This window comes from Athene cunicularia, assembly GCF_003259725.1.
Source record: "Athene cunicularia isolate RWA chromosome 17 unlocalized genomic scaffold, athCun1 chr17_part1, whole genome shotgun sequence".
Taxonomy (NCBI): Eukaryota; Metazoa; Chordata; class Aves; order Strigiformes; family Strigidae; genus Athene; species Athene cunicularia.
The window spans coordinates 2,342,264-2,361,558 of record NW_020799122.1 but is presented as its reverse complement, the minus strand read 5'-3'; the positions used below and the strand labels follow the sequence as shown (position 1 = coordinate 2,361,558).

Genomic DNA, 19,295 nt, shown 5'->3' with positions numbered 1-19,295 from the left:
CCGCCGCGCAACCGCCTGCGGGCGGCAGCAGAGGCGTGCGGAGCGCTGCCGGCATCCCAGCGCCCTGCCCCGGCCCCAGCTCAGCCCCAGCCCCGGCCCTGCCCCGGCCCCTGGCCTTCTCCTACCCGCACCAGGGGCTCCCCATGGGGAGACAAACACGGCGGAGAGCTCCTTAGGGGAGAACATGAATGTTCGCTTGCCGGGTTGGAGGCACGGTAGTGATGAAGGAATGCACCTGGAAGGCCAGGTTTGACCAGAGCGAAGATTGTGCGTTAGATGCTTCTCAGGGGTGTTGCCGTGTTATGCAAAAATCTGGTGTGATAAACTCCCCTCTAAGATGTATCTGAATGCAGGTCTGTCTTAAGAACATAACAGTTTTCCAGTAGATGTAAAAGTGCAGACAAGGCGCCCAGTGTTTCTGGCGTTTTCAGCTGAAAAGGCTTCCTCACATCTTCCCTGTTCTTCTGGGCTCACCGTATGCAACAAAAGTTTATCCTGTTTATGCTCAGCACAGGCATAACAAAAGTTTATGCTCAGCACAGGCTGGGACCCTTGAAGTTGTCTTTGTTTTGTGTGACTTGATGTGAAACGATCCAGTTTCTGTTGGAATAGTCCAAGTATTGATGGACTCCTAGGGCTTCTCTGTTAGTTAGGAATTCTCAGAAAAGTCGAGGCAAGTTGAATGGAGGTTCACACTCAATGTATGCAAAGCGTAGCACAGACAATAGCGTAGCAAATAAGGCATCGACACCATTGGCAAAAGCTTCCCAATCCCCTGGATTATGTTGATTTACATACAGCTCTGTGTGTTGTGGTATGAAGTTTATGAGTGACACGATCTAAACAAAACAGCACTCCAGCTGCTGCCAAGATTAGATTCCAGATGACTCTGACTGTAACAAGGTGCCTTCCGTGTAGTATTACCACGTACTGTGTAAAGGTAACCATAGGCTACTTCATGGAATTGCAAAGAATGAGCATTTTGGGAAATTGCTGTTTCTGATGTCTGTTTTCAGCATTGCTCCTAAGTATTTTACCACTTCACATTTGTCAGCGTTTGCCAGACTGCCTTGTTTAGATGTGAATCTGGAGGCAATCTGTACCTCTGACCCTAAGGAGTTCTGTTAGGAGCAAAAGAGCCTTTGTGTAATGAGCTAAACATGACCCTCCCAAATCCCTTCAGTTCAAGGAGTTCTGGAGCCTGTTGCGTTTAGCCTAACACAGTCAGCGTGGGGTTCCTGATCTGTGTGAGTGTCTCTGAAGAAAGGAGAGTTTGGCCTTTTCCAAGGCTGATTACTGTCTCTCAACTGCCAAGACAAATACAATGTCTGTAAATGTTCTCTACCCCACGTAGGATCACAGGGGTTTTGTATTTTAGCCTTGGCCAGCACGAATCCCCTTATACCAGTGCTGCCCAAGCTGTGATAATGGTGGTATCATCTGTTCCAGAGAGAGTTTCAGAAATAAGGGGTATTTTTCAGCTAATGTCCTGACCTGAGAGGTCCTGCTATCAGAATTTAATCTCAAGATCTTCTTCAAACATTTCTTCTGTCGGGGGTTGGAACTGAATTTCCCAGATTCTTCCCTGATCTCCTGTCCTACACCTTCCATTAGCAGTTCTGTGTACCCTTGTCATCCTATCAACCTTAACAGTCTTTAAATAGTCTATAGGCTCTGGGTGATGATTACCATATTGTTCCTCCTCCCTCTGCAAGCTGCTCCTGGAAGAAAAGGCGAGAATGCATTGGAAATTACTTGCTCATACATAGTTCATAGTCCAATTTTTAAATTATCTCCTGCTTGTATCATTTGCCAGGTCCATCAAGCCAATAACCTACCCAGTTACCTGCCCTGTCCACCTCTCAGTGAGCAGCCTACATTGCCAAAGTTACCCTTGATTGCAGGGAGATCTTACCTACCCCCTCCTGACAGTAGGCATCCAAACCAGATACAGTAGTATCGATGCTGAAAATGGGCTGCACATAAGGCGATCAGGAGATTGTTATGTTGCTATTTTTTCTTGTCGAGGGGAATTCCCTTCCTCCCATTTCAGAAGAGCCCGTTAAACTCAGCCAGTACCAAACTCCCGATGAATGTCCTGTAATAGTTTCAGATTTCAGCTCCGTGGCCTCTGACTGTGTATTCCTTTAATAAGTTCACAACTCCTCTGGGAGAACTAAGCCAGGAATAACTGACACTTTCTCAAGCCAGGCCTCCTGCTTTAAGGCACTCTGTGTTTCTCTTCCTGCCATATATGTACTTGCTCATCTCCACAGCTCACACGTCCTTATGCTTTCACATTGCCCGTACTGAAATTAGGTGTTACCCAGTGTCTGAGAAGAGAGTGCTGCGTCCACTGCTTTCGATTTTGCTGGCTGAAGGAGGACAAAGGACTCTTAACATTTCTCTGCAGTCGCCTCTTGGCTTGGCATACTGTTCATTTCAATAATAAAGTGTTTCCTTTCATTCTCAAACAGTCAGGCCCCTGCCAGAGCCATAATTGTTCACAGATGACTCATTTTGGCTGCAGGATCAAAACGAGGGAAAAGTGCTGTTTGCAGAGTCTTTGAAACGTACAAGATGGGAAGAGATGTTCACGCTTGATATTTGTACCATATGTTGTTTCTAAATTTTATTATAGAGCCTTTACATTTCAAAAGAGATTCTAGTCTTGTCCTGGGGATGATTTAGAAAGAAAAAGATATGTTGAGTTTTGAGTTAGACTGAGATTAGCAAAGACTGACTACGTAGTTCCAGCTTTGAAGCAGCAGCCTGCAGGGGCTGGGTGGGAGGCTGCGCCGGGGTGGACAGTCTGACGGGTCTCCTTCGGCTCCGATAGATAGATAGATATACGTATGCATTGTTTAGGCCCTGCAGACTCACTTGTGATTTTCATCAAAGTCACACTGAACTTTTCGTTCTTTGTAGAATTTGTTTTGAAATCTTGCATTTTGAACTGTAGCAGGTGTTTGCATTTTCTTCTCTGTAATAAGAATCTAATGAATGTATGTAGAGCGCTCCTAACGAACAATCACAAGTATTGATCGGTTCTTTGCTCTGTTTGGGTGTTAGCTCTCTTTTTAAAGAGTTACGTGTTTTACTCCACAAGTACCTGTTGTGAGGTTCAGCACAGAGGTGAAGAGCAAAGCTCTTTGTTAGGGTGGAGAATAAGGAAATGGCATGATGATTGCTGCGTTGCTGTTCATGAGCAAGCATGTGCTCTGTCAGTTAGGAGCTATTACTTGAGTCTCCTAGGAAGTGTGTGTTGAGGCCACCCAACTATTTGAAATAAAACACCAAGCAGGCATCAGAAAACCTCGCCTTCTTGTGTGTCAGTTTGACTAATGAATTGTACAAACCCTTCAAACCAGGTCATCCAAGACCGCTGCCACAGGGATATACCGGGATGCTGAAGACAAGCTACCCCTGGATAGCCCTTTGGAGGTGCCTGAAGGAAAGAGTTAGACTTAGTAAAGAGTATATTAGAAGACGAAGGGATATAAATTCAGTAGGAAGAGGTTTTGCTGTAGCTTCTTCCCTCGAAAAATATAATGGGCATATTAGCAGAATGGGCATGTATAGGCTAGATAGTTACTCTTGTGAGGGGAAGAGCTGTAGGAATAACTAGGACAATAAGCACAAAAAAATCCATTTGAACCGATACTGTAATAGAAGAACATTACGTCATCATTTGGCAGGAATAACTGTGTGCCTTGCTGGATGTTTTGTAACATTTTTATTTGGAGTGTAATTTATCAGATTATCAACCTGTTCTCTGCACAGAGCTTGTGAGGTCGCTGAGGTAAAGACGCAGCAGTGTGATAATTTGCAGGGGTGGATCGTGACTTGGTAGAGCTTGAGGACTGGAGACGTTAGTTGTTTTCACTGAGGTTCCACACTTAAAAACATCCTGTCCCTGATCTTGCTCTTAGGTTGTTTTTCATATTTCTGTTATTTTAAGGAGGGTCTTCATGTCTTGCAATCAGCTGGACAATAACTTCTCTCAGACCAGCACTGCGGTGTTGTGCCAGAAGGAAGAATGTAAATTAAAAGAAACCACCCTCACAATGATATTTAAAAATTGATTGCAGGATTTCCAGTTGGTCTTGTAAACCGGTCTTTAAAAACAATAGCTACATTTTCATTTTGTTAACAGAGTATTCTTTTAAACTAGATGGTGTTTTCTGTGATACACTGTGTCATGTAAGCCTGATAAGGAAGATGGCTAAAGAACATTCTTGCCAAAACACTCCTTGGAAGAGTAATTTGATGCCAAAAAAGCAAGTAAAACAAGCAACTATATTTGTAATGTAGTTTGCAAATTGTGTGGCAAGGAAAGGAAGAAAATAATCTGTCACAAATGAAGTTTGGATTGTGTGTATATAAATCTGTGATTTGTTATATGAGCGTAAGATCATTATCAGGCATTTAAACATGAATTGGAAGTGTCTAATCTATTAATTAATCAGGAAGTTAAGTTTTACATAGCATGTGTAATCAAGTTAATCTTTCATTTCACTTGTCAACATAAGATGCTGCTTTCAGCGTGATGTTGTGATGAGATTAAACACCCCAAGTGTTGATTCATGCTGCTGTGTAAATCTCTTGTGTCCTCATATTGCACTTTGGAACCAGCTGTGCATCGGGAGGTGAGCATAAAAGTGCTGCTTCCCTCGGAACAGACTGGATTCCTCAGATCAGGTAAATGCTTGTGCACAAACTGAGTTACTAGGCTACTCTACCACCTGTAAAACCCTTCTCTTCTCCCCACCTTGAGTTAAAACAGACTAGACTTCCGTGCAAGCAAGGATACTGATGCCCTGCAGCAACTTTCAGAAATGCTGATTTTTATTTTTTTTTCTGACCTTTTAGCACACCACATTGGAAAGCTGTTATATTAGAACACACCATAAATAGCTGAGACTTCTGCTAATAATAACTAAGAAATCTGGCATGGAAAGCCAGTGATACCAAACTTCTATCAAATTGTTCCCTGCAGCAACACCGCAGCAAGTTTACTGAAATACAAAGTAAAAATATTTTTAGGAGTTAATTTATTTTGTCATAGGAATATTTTGATCAAGCTTAATGCAGAATACATAGTTTATTACAATAATTTATTAATACGTATAATAATTAGATGCCTAGCCTAAATTTTGGGGAGTTTTTTTATTTAAATTTTCAGATAGGAAAGTAAGATGAGCACCTAATTCATGTCTGCATAGGTAGGGAACAGCATGTGAATGTGTTATTTGTATTAACTCTGATAACTAGTAATAATAACTGAATACCAGAGTTCCACATGCAGGCTGTTCATTAGACATTAGGCTTCCCTCTTTCTTTCTGAAATCCTCTTCTTCCTCAGTGGCACAGAGTAGTCTGCTAGCTCCTACTTAATGCAAGATTTGACTAGCAGTGCTTTTCTTTGATGGTGCCACACTACCTACTGCAACGTTTAAGTCTTCTTTGATCATAAAGATTCATCATCTAGGCTCCCTTTCCCACAAAAGGTTGGACCAGATGATCTTTTCAGGTCCCTTCCAGCCCAGGCTGTTCTGTGATTCTACTCTATGGTTCTTGTACTGGACAAGTTGCATGTCTCTGCTGTTTACCACGAATAATGGAGACTGCATCTGGCCAGGATGGATAGATGTCTTCAGAAAGTCTCAACGACGGGAGCAAGATTTGGAAGGTGCAAGCTTTGGGCTGCTGTGGTTGGTGTGATCTCTGGGAAGCATGGAGACACGCGCCTTTAAGCTGCCTGGGAGTTTTGCTGTCTTCCACAAGTGTTACTTCAAAGCTTTCTTAGAAAACATTGGCTTTTCAGTCAGTTATCCTCCAACCATCTTTTTAATCTTACCCATTGAGAACAGATCAAGTCCTCATCACTCACAGGAAATCTTACACACCTGCACAACAGTGAAAAATTGGAGAGAAGGCAGCTCACAGAGCAAACATTCCTCTGGAAAGCAAGATAGATGAGCTGTTTAAAAGGCGGTTAAAAAAAAAACCAAGATAAGGACATTTTATTTTTTAAATAAGATAAATAACAGCTTTCCTATGGTGTGATGTTTTTGTAATAGGTTTCATTTTTTTCCCCTCAAATTTTCAACGTGAGATTTGCAGGATCTTGTGCACCTTCCAGTTTATTTTTTCATAGTAAATAAGCTGATTTTCTCATTTTTATCACACTAAAAAAGTGGTAGGGACCAATGTAAAAGTGCTTTTATTTCCAACTTAAAAAATAATTTAAAAATCTTGACAGACCAGGTTTGTTGTTTGTTTTTTTTTTTAATCTTTCATTTGAACAAAACCGCTGTTTTTAAAATAATCATAATAGTAAAAAGAAGTGCAAGGAGAAAAATTGCATTACCTTATGGTAATGTCATGGTTAATATAAGCACAAATCTGGGAATAAATTCTCATCATTGTGTATTATCGTAAATAAAAAATTTCCAAACAGTTGTATTACAAGACTGAAGTGAATCATCTCTGAGCAATCCAGACAACTTATTTCATTCTCCACTTGACAGAAATCTCTCGAGTCTCAAGCACTAGTGGCACACGGCGCGTTTGCTGCCTCTTGTGTAGCTCCTCCCGCACCAAGGGGGAACCAGTGCCGGTGGCATCTGTCGGGGGGAGCTTCTGCATGGCAGGGTCCTTCTGCTGAGAGGAAACGTGTGGCTTTGAGTCTGGCTGGCTGGGTGACCCCTGTAAATAGCAGTGTTGGCTCAACTGTACTCGGAAAACGAGTAAAAGAGTTTCAATGAATACATTCAAGTTGGTGTGAGTTGAGTTCACAGAAAGCCCCATGGGTCAGCTTACAGAGGGCATAGCAGAGAACTGCTTTAATTTTGTCTTGGAGAAGGAAATGGGAGATCTTTGGAAACCCAGAGCTGAAGTTACTCCGTTAATCACTCAATGGATCATTGTTAACATTTTATTTTAGTAATAGGGTTTTTTGTAAAGAATAAGCAGGCTTAAACAAATATTTCCTCCCAGCAGCTACTCATGGAAGGCGCACGATGCTAGGAAGTGTATAGTTCCCATTTATGTATGAGGACCTTTGTTTCATGGGGGGTTTTGTACAAGATTTTTCTTTCTGGTATGGGAATTTTTGATATACAATGGAGATTTTGCACTCATGGGTTGTTTTGGGTTTTGTTTGGTTTTTTGTTTTTTTTTCTCCTGGGTTGTTTAAAGCAACAGGCTGGTTTGAGGCATGGGATGTTTGATTCTGTTAAGTTTCTTCTTCAATTTATTTTGGACTCCATGTGCTTAATTACTTCATTAGGTCTGTGGAAATTATAGCACAAATCTTAAGATAGATTTTGACTTTCTAAATTTTCTTACCCTCATTACCAGTCAGGTCATAAACCAAGTTATCTGAGTATTGTTTATCATTAGGAGTACATGTTAACTGATTTTATTTTGGTCTCCCCCAGCTAGCTGAAAGCTGATTTGAAAAAGTTTATGTTCTTTAGCTCTATTGTTCTACTGGGAAGTAGTCAGGAAACATGTTCTGCTTTGAGGTCAGCGTGCGTGTTTCTTCCCTGTTCCCTCGCAGAGGAGTTCAGTGCGTGGCACAGGAAACGTCTCCCATCGGGGTCTCAGACACACCGACTCTCCTTGGCGTTACTGTAACCTGCCCGGGGACTGATCAACCCTTCCTATGTGAATCATTTTGTGTGTTTTTCACAAAGCACTACACGTCCCTTCCAGCACAATGAATAACATGTTTGTCGACCTCCTGTTTGCCTGTTCCACATGGATTTGGAGCCGCTATGTTGGACTGAGTTCCTGCTGTCAAGAAGCTGCCTGCTCTGTGCAGAAATCAAGTGGGGTCCAAAACTCAGCTTGTTGATAGACTTGTTGGGAATTAGAGGTACAATTCCCAGGCTCTATTTTTATTTCTCTTGCTTCCTTTTTTGTGTGTGATAGTTGAAAAACTCTTTCATTCACATATGACTAGTTATCAAAATCAGGACATCATTTATTAGAAGCAAATAACTGATTTTTCTGCTTAACATGGGACACACTTCTTTGATTTTTTTTTTTAACCTTAATGAAAAAGGGGAAGCTTGTATGTTTTAAGTACATTAAAAAGCTGAATAAGTATTTGCCAAAGCATCTGTGCTCTGTTGGAGGAAAGACACTGTAGGAAAAAAAGATATTATTATACTTAATACTTATTCATTATGAAGGTATTGGCCTGAGAGAGTGAGGAAGCTCCATCAATTCTTTGGGAAGGACTAAGAGATCTGGGGTATAGGCCTAGCTCTGCCCCAGCCTTCCCACGAGACCTTGGATAAATCCCTCTGGGTTTCACTTCTCCCTGCGTGAGAGGGGCACGGTCGTTACTGCACCTGCGGTGTCTGCAGTGCTGGGGCATGTAGTTAGAGCATAAGTGCTGTGGACAAGGAATCATCTCTTATCTCTTAGTTGGTGGTGTGTGCAGATCCCCAAACAATGTGATGTTGATCTGTTTTTTCATCTCTGGGCACCACCAGAGTAAATATATAATAAACACGATGACAGTAAACAGTAGTAATAGTGTGTATGTAGGGAACGCTAATGCTAAAAGAATTCATGTTCTATTTTAACTTCCGTAAGACCCCCTGAACGCTTGTTTAATATTAAATTATTCAGGCACACATTCTTCCCCCCCCCCTTTTTTTTTTTATATATATATATATATATATATATATATATATGGCACTGCTTTCTCTACTCATTAATATAATTAAATATCTATATTATGTGTAACGACTACTTTCCATTTGCATTTGGATTTCATCACCATACAGACAGCATAGTCCATAGTGTCTTGGTAGCTATGGCACCATTCAGTAAATGGAGAGCAGTGAATTCTAGGCTTAAATTTAATATAAATGTTTATTTCTCATTTTGATCCTAAATCGGTGTCCCACTTTGTTGCAAGGCTATCAAAAAGCTGCTTCATTCCACCTAAGTGGTAAGGAACTTAATTTGCCTATGCGTAGTCTTAAAATAACCACTGGTTTTCATTAAAATATTAAAAAGAAGTAGTTTGCTTTTAATTGCGTGTATGAAACTTTCCTTTTTAGGTCTTCAAACAAATATGTCATTGAAGATTTTTGGTATGGGTACAGCTGAATTGAAACTTAAGTTATCCTTACACAAAGGAAATTGCCTTCCTCTCTGGCTCTGCATATGAATTTATGTATCCTTGGTAGCCTTGAGGCAATAAGCCTGGAAATCTTCCAGCTTCATAGTATGCTGAACTGAAGACTGCAACGGTCTTGTAAGCAAATGCAAGCAGACACATCTTGAGAGTGTCTAGGATCACTAACAAGAACAGTGTTATATTTCTCTTACGTTTTAAAAGACAGGTATTTTGTAAAGATTATTCCCATATTCCTTTTGCCTCAGATTGTAAAAGGAATATAACCATTCTTCAAAGGTTGTGTAGTTACATCACAGGGATATCTGGGTTGCAACCTGATTTTTTTCAACTTCTCGATGATCTGTCTGCAGTTCACTGACCTAATGCAAATTAGAAATTAAGCTGATATCCACCACTCCTCTCTACTGGCCAAGGCAAAACCTTTTCTTGTTTGTTTATTTAACTTTTGAAAGCCTTCCTTTAGTTCTTTGTGAAAAAAAAAATAAATATGGGAAACTGAAATGAAATGACTAAAGCTGCTGTCTTCCCAAAGGTAGTCTGAATTCAGAGGCCATGAATTATGTGTGTGGAGCCATCGGTGTATCCTCAGACCTGTACAGACAGAGCTTCTGGGGCCGGGCTGGGCCCTGCGGACAGAGCACGGAAACATTCACTTTCCGAGTAAGGAATTCCAGTTCCTTGCCGTAAAATCAGAGGGAGTTAAGAGGAATGATTGTTTCCCTCTAAAGCCCTTTGGGAAAGCAAGAGGTTTAATGGTAGGGGCTGCCTTGGGAATGTGCATTCTGAAGTACAGTCATTATTTTCCCAGCACAAAGCAATAAACAAATGATAAAAAAGGCAAGTGTTAGCCGCTGGGGAGGCACGGCTTCTGTCGGCCGCCCTGGACCCCGCAGCCCCGCTATAGCTGAGCAAAGCCTCGGGCGACAGCCTGCTCCTTTTGATGTCAAAGCAAACAAGCCAATGTTTGTGTAGCTCTCCATTCCAGAATTTATTTTGGTGCTAATTTAAAATTTATTCACATGCTGTTAGTTTTGGTAAAGGAGCGAAGTAAATCCAGTTTTAAGAAGGCTTAATGGCAGGATAACAGAAGTAGATGACAGGGGATGCCAGGTCAGCTGTGGGTGCTCTGATTGTTCTCTGAAGCTCAACAGTGTATCAAACTGGGTATATTTCTGAGATGTTACAGCTTGGTAGATATTTAATTTCATGGGTTAGGTTTGTGTTTGGTGTTGGGGAGGAGGAGTTAATACCCCCAAAATCACTGCTGTGTTTGGCTCCATTTGCTCCTCTTATTGAGAGATTCAGCAGAGCCTGTGACTGAACTCGTCCTTCTGCGTTTTGGAGGGAACAACCAGACTGTGATGTGTTATTTTAGAGATAGAGATTTTAACGTTGTCAACTTTCCTCCGGAGCAGTTAATATATCTAACGTTTGCAAGTGATAGATTCTGCTATACACAAAAGAGCATTTGTATCAGGATGTGGCGTTCAAAAAGAAGAAAAAAAAAAAAAAAAAGGGAAAAAAAAAGAGCAGTGCTGGATTAATTGGAAAGGTCCAGACCAGTCACATTCCCTCCCAGATGGGTCATTCATTTTGTTGCCTGCTGCTATGTAGCATCAGAACTTAAAGCCTTCAAAACCACTGTTGAAGTGAGAGGGACAGAGGCAAGCTGGCGAAACTTGAACAAAACTCCCATCCATTTATGCTTTTATAGTAAAGCTGCTTTCTCTTGTCATGATAGTTTATAGTCCCTTATTAACTTCTCCTGTTTTATGGTCACCTGTATGGAGATTTCTGAAGGTACTAGATTAAAAATAAAAATCCTTAAACATGGAACAGATGCTCAAGTACATGTGGGAGAAGGCGCAGTGACTGCAGGCCCACCCTCCCCTCTCTCCTGATCATTTCCACCTGCCCACAGTGGTTGGGAGATGAGCAGCGCCTGTGTCTCGCTGCAGCCCAGGTGGTTTGAGGATGAGTCACCTGGCTCCAATTACAAAAAACCAACACACGAACCTTCCCCTTTGAAATTGTCTGAATTTGGGTGAGCTTTTTAAGTGGTTTTGTTTAAGCTTTCATTCCCATCCGTGCCTTTATTTTGCTGTGGGGAATGACAAAAGGAAAAATAAATTGGCTGGGCTGTTTTAAAGACATTTCTAGTGATAAAAATGTAACTGTGAAAAGATTCTCTTAAGAGCTACTGGCTCACTTATTAGGATACAAAAATGCAGAGAGACACCTGAATATTTGGCTTGTTGTCTATAGCAAATCTCTAACTGAACCTCAGTATTTTCAGACTTTCCCATCACTGTCTTCTAGATGTTCTCAGCTCTGTTTGTGAATTGAATCAGCTGCACAGGATGAGTCTCTGGTCACCTGGAAAATAGTTATAGTTGTTCCTGTATTTTTTTTAATTTCCTTTTAATCTCCCCAAATATGAAAAAAATAACAAGAAGAGGGCAGATGTGTAGTAACTGAAGCCTTTTCCTTTTTTCCTGGGATCCTGATGTGAGATTTGGTGACTGCTGGTGCTTGGGGTGGAAGCAGCAGAGGAATGTCCCTGTGCAACATCCCCCTCCCAGAGGCATCGGAGCCTCTGCTGTCCAGCTGGGATCTGCCTCCTTGACCTGAACTTGTCGTTGCCCTCTTGATTGGCTCCGGCACTGCAAAGCCTGGTGCTGAATTCCTTACGTGTGGCCTCAAAACCAGGCATGGACTTCTCTGAAGATCGAGACTTGTTTTTTCCTCCTGGAAGGGCCTTTCTCTGCTGGGTTTACTCCGAATGTAAGCATCAGGGGTTTACTACTCACTTTTAAAATAAGAAAATACAGGTTTTGTAGAATTCTGATGTTTTCCATGACTGTACACGTTTCTGAAATCCTAAAATTAAGGTGCGTGGTTGGTGGTAGGGAAGGGACTCCTGTCATGATGAAGGTACTAAAGTCTGATCGTTTCTGCGGCTTGTGATTGTGTCAGCCAGTTGAAGGTAGAACACAGCATAATCCAGGGAAGCTTTTAAACTTCTGAAGAAGCTCCTGCTAACTGGGAAACACAGCTCATCTTCAGCCAAGCCTGGCTAGTCCCGCAGCTTCCACAGACACCACAAAGATAAATTTGCACAAATATCTGGGAAAAATGACAAAACTAGGACACAATACAGAGAGGTATTGTGCAAATGTCATTTTGCAGTTCATCCCACTCTGGTGAGATTTTTCTGTTATCTGCCAACTTGTGAGGAGAAGTGGCAGCGCGTTCAGTTCTTGGCCACCGTTCTGATTTTCTGAAATGTTGTCTATCGCTCTTCCTTCGGAGCGCTTTTTGTGCCAGCAAGGGAAGGAGCATAGATGAAGGATTCTGGACAATTCAATTCTGACCTTTTAAAACTGTAAATGTGGAGTGACATTTAGTATCTGGTTAGTCAATTTATTTTTTTTTCTCCTTTTTTCTTTCCCTCCATGGCTTAAAGTGTTAATTCTGCCCATTGAAATGTAATTTTATTGAGCAATATGAGCCGGAGGCAGAATCTTCACTGCCATCAGATCCCAAATGGTAAATAGGCTCTTTCTCTAATTTGTGGGATGTGCTATAACTCAGTTTGAATGTTGAAAGGAAATGGGCCTCCAGGGGAGTCTGGAGCTCTGTTCGTTCAACTTCTAATTAAAGTTTTCCCCTCTCAAGTTTCACTTTATTTTCCGGGGCTTTTGCTCCATGATGATTATTAACATGTGTCCCATGGCCAGGAAATCATTATACCCTTCCCCAACGCAGTCTTTCGCAGATACCTTCTGCTGCAGACCCAGCCGCCCGAAGCTGCATCTCCGAAATGATCTGATGGCCAGGGCAGGTAGAAACTAGCTGGCACCCTAAGGCTACCCAGCCGTTTTCATGCAGCAAGCTGTTGATTTTTTCCAGTACTGTTTGATCAGATGTTGCTGTCCGGCGGAGAGGATCCAGTCCAGGATTTCTTCCAGCCTATTCTTCATGTTTCAAGAGCCCAGGCCAACTCTGGCTTCCTATTCCAACTCCAGCAGGCTTATCTTTTTGGGGGCAGGAGTTGTTAGTACAGTTTATCTTGCTTGCTGCAAGTCCTCCCTCAGCTGAGACATGTACTCCGGTGCCGCGGTCTTTTTTTTCCTCTCTCTCTCTTTTTTATGTTTTCTTCTTGTTGTTTTTCTTTTTAAATGTGTAAAGTGAGGAGTTCCTCTTCCCCCCTCTCCCTTTCCACTCCAAAGAACCAACCTCCAGTTAATTAAACGCTGGAACTGTTGCTACTTTGCCAGAAGGGAGAGTGAACCTGTGCCTGCATGTGTGTATGTGTAAAATAGAGATACAAAAATGTCAATGAACAGCAGGAAAAGTTCTGGGAGACCGTCTTACTACTATCGACTGCTCCGGAGGTCACGACTTCAGAGACAGCGCAGCAGATCCCGGAGCCGGAACAGGCCGCTTAGTAGGGGTAATTGCAACAACAGTTCTCTTTCATTGACAGTGCAAAGACATACGTGCTGTTGCTTACAGGTGGCTTCATTACTGTAGATGAGAATGACCAGTGTGAGTGTTTGTAAGCGTACCTGCTCCCTGTGAGGCGTATTTCGAGCTTTACAGAAGGTCAGTTGCTTGTGTCGTGCTGCAGTTACGCGTGGGGAGGGAGAACTATTTAATTTGGAGTCCAGCTGGGGGAGTCAGGCTTGGGTGCTGTTCCTTACAGTGGCTGTAACACCTTGTGCAACTGTAACTAACCCAGTCTTTTCAGTTATCCATGCTTCTGTTTTTTTCAGTGTGTATAATTAAGGTAACTACTTTTTTAGCTAACTGAGATGTTTGGAGGCCTAATTGGTGATTATAGAGATTTGAAAATCCTTGATTAAGAGATGGTATCTATATGCAAAGATGCGTTGCTAGAACTTCTTGTTCTTCATGAGCCTGAGTATCACCAGGGGTTTTGAAATTACAAAGCTGAGTACAGTTTAGGGGTAGGATTTTCAAAAGAGCCTAAAGATTGTGGTCCTGAGGCATTGTAGAAACCTATGGGACTTGTATTCCCAAATCACTTTGCGCTTTTAAAAATCCTGCTCTAAAAGGGCCTATTTGTCCTCATCAGCAGGAGTTAGGTCCACAGAGTAATGTTTCTTTAGGGCATACTCACTCATGCAGCCCATTTATTCTACTTGAGGCAGCTCCTGACCCAGTTGCATTTTTAAAATAAGCTATTCTGGCTTTCTCTTGTAGTGTGAAATAAATGTTTATTGATGCTTATGCCTATCGTTAAAATGGTCAAAGAAAGCGGGAGTCTTTCAGTCATTTTGCTGTTGAACTGTCTTTTCAGAAAGGAGAGGGTTGTGTTTGGCCTCTGGTGTGACAAGCCAGTCATATTTATAAAGTCTTGAGCTTAATCAAAGCCATTAATTAGAAAGAATTTTTTTTTTTGTTACCGTGTGAATAAAAAGCCCGAATAAAAAGCCCAACTACAACACTGCATCAGGTGTTTGTGCAAATCCAGGCTTGTACTTGTCTCACTGGAGATAATTCTAATTTACGAAGCAGACTGTAAAGTAGGCTCTAGCACTGCAAGATTTAGCTTGGTGCAATGTCCTTTTCCTGGCATACAGTACGTTTTTCAGGATTTTGAATCATCACTGAGAAAACAATAGGAAGCTAAATCAGTCCCTGAGCTTCATCTTTTCCTTTAATCAGACAGTGTTTTTCTTTCCATGATTTTTTGTTGTTTTGCCTGTCAGGGAGGAGTGTTTGTAAACTCAAGAATGTAGCAGTTTCCTTTCCCCCTTTATGTGTATACTGTTCAAACTATTTTACTGTCATTTCAGTTACTGTGACAAATGAATGTATTAGGTTCATTTAGGTAACCCAGTATGAACTTAACAATGTAATTTGTAACGAACACAAGGAAGAGGCAGGCAGAGTTGATGGAAATGGAAATCAACCCTAATGTTTGTAAGAAATTGGATTTAAACCAACTGAAATCTTGCTGTTGATCCTTCCCTGAGTATTTTGTGTTTGTCACACCTTGTCTCAGGGTTCCCTGCCTGCCAGGGGGATCATAATACTCAGCACTAGTTGAACTCTTCTTGTCTGTAGATCTTAAAAGGGTTTGCAAATCTGCCTAAGAATTTTCTCCTTATTTTTGACATGTTTATGTAAGAGGTGCAGAAAGCAAGTTGTGCAGTGGCAGTGCCGTACAGCGAGGTCATGAGGTAGGTCAGAGGCAGGGCTTGGTCCAGAGCCTGGAGTTGCTGCCTGCTGCTCCAGCGCCCTGGCTGCCACTCTGGACAGAGAGCAGGAGGTGCTGGAATACAGCAAAAGAAATACTTTCCTTGACAGCTTTGATCCCACTGGAAGGTTAATGAACAGCAAACTGAAGGGTGTGGGAGCTACGGAGAATGCAGAAATCAGAATGAGGTTCTAGATTTTTGGAGTATGATGTGAAGTTAATTTCCAAAACCTACAAATCTGAAGGAGAGCGCTGAGGGTCCCCTTCTCAAATGCTGATCTGCAGTGTAATTTACTATCTCTAGCTGAAAATACTAAAAGATCAGGTATCCTTAGTGGTGGGCTACCATGAATTTGTGAGTATTGGAGTTATTTCACGGGAAGTAGCAATGGTCTGGTTTGGCACACATGTGTTTCCCGGTCATTCAAGAGCAACTTTTTGCTCTCTACAGTCTCTGGACCCTTTGCCCAGATCCCCGCAGAGCCCAGGTAAGCCTGCAGCCCTCTCTGGAGGAGCAGTGATACCTGAAGTTGAACTTTTCCGAGGTGTGTCACTTCAGCAGATTATCAGCATATTTCTGGACAGGGAACTTGCTGAGGATCAGGCAGTTGTTATACATTTACCAGGGAGGAGGAGATCTCTGCTGGCAGACAACCCCGTCTCCCCATCTGGAATCACTCACTGTTTGTGCTGCATCAGTCCTGGATGATAAATCCCTGATGCCGGAGCTGACAGTGGAGCACCCATGAGATGCAGGTGCTGCCATCTGCTGCCAGCATGGCTCCTGTTCCAAAGCTGTAACGCGTTTGCTGTGAGTCAAAGAACCTCTTCCAGCCCACTCTAGTTTATATCAGTCAGTCTCTTTGAATAAAGAAGAGGCTGTGTTTAAAAGCATATACTTATCTACTGCCACTTCCCACTCTCCCCCCCTGAGGGGGCAGTGCCACCCTTGTGATGAGCACTGCTGCATGAATGCTGCCTGCTGGCCTTTTGTAAACCCGGAGTGCAGCCTGCCCGAGGACAAACAAACCCGGAGAGTCAGGCTGGGCTTGGAGCTTGCCCAGCTGTGCCGCACTCACAGGCGGTGCCTGCTGTAGCCGAGACCTAGTTTGGGAAATTGGTCTTGCTTCCTGAGGTACAAAGCAAGAGACAACCACTCCCTCAGGAAAGCTCCGCGGGAGCGCGTTTTTAGATGGGCGAAGTGAACAGAATTTGCATTTTCTGTGCCAGTATCTAAGGAAAGTAGGGGATTTCTTTCTGTTGGGACTCCAGATGGAGACAATCTGATGTAGCTCGCAGAAAAAGGTCCAGGCCTTTCAGCTGTTTGCAACGACAGCCAGCTTATCTGATGGATTGTGTGATGGTATCCTCCATTCTAGAGTGCTCTGGTTAGACCTGGTGCTTTTACGACATTCATCACGTGTTTCAGTGTGTTTGTCAGTCTGTTCCTCGGAGAGGTTTAGGGCTAGAGTAGGTGAAGAACAAAGAAACGGATGGGGAGGGCACATCAGACCAGAATGGGAAGGTATGCTGTCAGGAGGCTCCTGTCATCACAGCTCCAGCGTGTTTAAATTATTGCTGTTTGATAGCGGATAAACAAGACAGGTTTCACCCCGCTGTTAATCTTTGTTAGAATGATGATAATGTCTGAAATCTCCCGTCTCTGCTTTCCACAGAGATTTGGGACATGCTGCAGGTATACATTAGCTAGTTAAAAAAACCTAACTGCAGAAACCCTCTCTCTTCCTTGGACCATCTGTTCAGCTCAGAGATGTGTGTAACTATATGAGGAATCATGGCAGTAATTATGATTGCTACCAGGTGATCCATCTAATGTAGTGGAAGGTACTTGAGAGGCAGAGAGGATAGAAGGAAAATTATCGATAAAAGCAACACCTGCTTCTGACTGCAGTACTTTGGCCTGTGGCTTTCTTCATGGTATCTCTGTTTCTACTTAATTCTGGGTATAATGAAGGAACAGGGATCAGTGGCAAGTGTTCTGAAAATTCAGTTTGCTCACAGAAACTACTCACGGGTGCTCCGTTCACAGTTCCGTATCTGAGCCAAATGCAGCTTTGGCTTCAGATCTTTCTTCTGTAAAACTCTGTAGGCAATCAGTTGTCATCAAAGCTCTAAGAATCTGAGAACATTTGGAGTTCCTGATCTTGAAGGTTTAGTGTTCCTGATACTTCTGCCTCTGTCAGCTCCTTGGACATTAATGTCTTGCTCTAAGTTCTGTTTATCACAAATGCTTTTCAAGGTGTTCTACAAAAAGGATTTTTATTAAACAGGCTTACTTCTTCTTTTCCTTTGATGGCTGCTGTGAAGAGAAAACTGACTGATCTTCAGCAAAACCCAGTATTTTAGTACACCAAACACCGAGAGCTTGGAGGCTAAGGTCAGACTGGTTTTTTGCTCAGTGCAGGCTATTCAGGTGCACATCTCTTGAAACCGGCTGGAATTTAGTCTTTCTCTCTCTGTTTGATGAAATAAAAACCTTTTAAGTGATAAACGAGAGATCAACTTATACCCAAATAGCCAATACCTTAGAGGTTAAGGCACTCGCTTGGGACAAGGGAAGCAGAGACTTGGAAATTGTCCCAGCGTGTAACACAATGACATAGCAACAAAGGAGGTTTTGTTATATTTAAAGCTAACTGAAATGTCGCACACTTCTCTCTAATCTTTTCTAGCTGTAGATCTGTTTTGCAGCATGTTAACAAAAAGTGATGTGTGACAAGGAATGTTGCCTAGAACTTCTCCCTTTCCACCTCCGCAGGACTCTGTCCTGTAGCCCAGGGCTGTGCCCTGAACACAGCTGTGTTAGGTGTTGTGGGGAGAAAGGATCCCTCAGTTTGATCAGGAATTTTGGCCTTACTGAAAATTCTCACTGTATTGATAAGTAAGATTCAGGGTTCTGTAAATAAATAATTCACACGAAATGCTTAAACAATACTTTCTTCTTTTCATGACCCACAGTTAACTTTTCTTTGAATTCCACTTAGCTACATGCCTTTCAGATTGCTGAAAGCATCAGTGCTTCTGTGTGTCTTTTGTCTGCGCTTATCTAAATTAAGTCTAATTTAGTTCTGGCTGTGGCAAGGGCCTGGGTGTTACAATACCTGCATCATATCTGAACCTACTTTCCTGATAGATCAGTATTGACCAGACCTATCTATCTCAGAAGAACAGTGCCGTAATCAACTAATGAATAAATAAGCAAAAAAATAATTTGTCATGTGCTGTCCAAACAGAACACCTCCCTACAATTACAATGCTGCTTTTTTTTTTTTTTCCTTTGGCATGCCAAACCAATATGTGCCACTGAGCCTTGGTTTTTATTTCTGTGGTCTCTATTTTTAACAAATTTAAAAGTCATTATGACTACAGTACCAGCACCAGAAGCCCGTTTGTGCACCTGCACAAGGGCACACGTTACTATAACATCCTCTTTCACGCTCGCTTCTGTTACTGTGTTGTGCTTCTGATCTTGTGGGTTGCATCTAGAATGTTATATCATAAATTTGTTGAGAGAGACCATATCTACCTGACAAACATTTAGCAGCTTTTAATGCTCTGTATGACTAAAGAATATGGGTTTTTTATTAAAAGAAACTGGTTCTGCGTCAGCACGTATAAGTTTGAAATACACAGTGTTACCCTTGCGAATACAAGCCTTGCATTTATTTATATTGGCAGGCAGAAATCTGAGTAAAATGTTCCGGTTTTACCGTTGTTCTCTGACTCATATCCTACAAAATTTGAAAAGATGAGTGATTTTGTCTTTTCAGCACATCTTTCTGTACCAGTGGTTGGTACTGAATGAGGTATGGTCAGTAGGAAATCAAGTCTGGAAAGAAAGATGAGCATCATAACGTGTAACTGGTCAATCTGCCTGGT

General features: G+C 42.1%; 1 protein-coding gene across 7 annotated transcripts in view; it reads left to right on the top strand.

Annotated features, from left to right (window-relative positions):
* Positions 1–19,295, top strand: part of DAB2IP (DAB2 interacting protein) — a 203,659-nt gene that overhangs the window by 29,609 nt on the left and 154,755 nt on the right. For 3 of the 7 annotated variants that reach the window (XR_003399580.1, XM_026860152.1, XM_026860150.1), the window contains exon 1: positions 13,239–13,622. The exons of 2 other annotated variants lie outside the window; for them this stretch is intronic. Coding sequence is in view for 4 of the 5 variants with exons in the window: in XM_026860152.1 (XP_026715953.1) it covers positions 13,502–13,622 (121 nt within the window). In the remaining variant the exon portion in view is untranslated. Of the gene's footprint in view, positions 1–13,237; positions 13,623–19,295 lie in introns of those variants that run through there. 2 more of the 7 variants (XM_026860154.1, XM_026860153.1) reach the window with 1 other exon arrangement.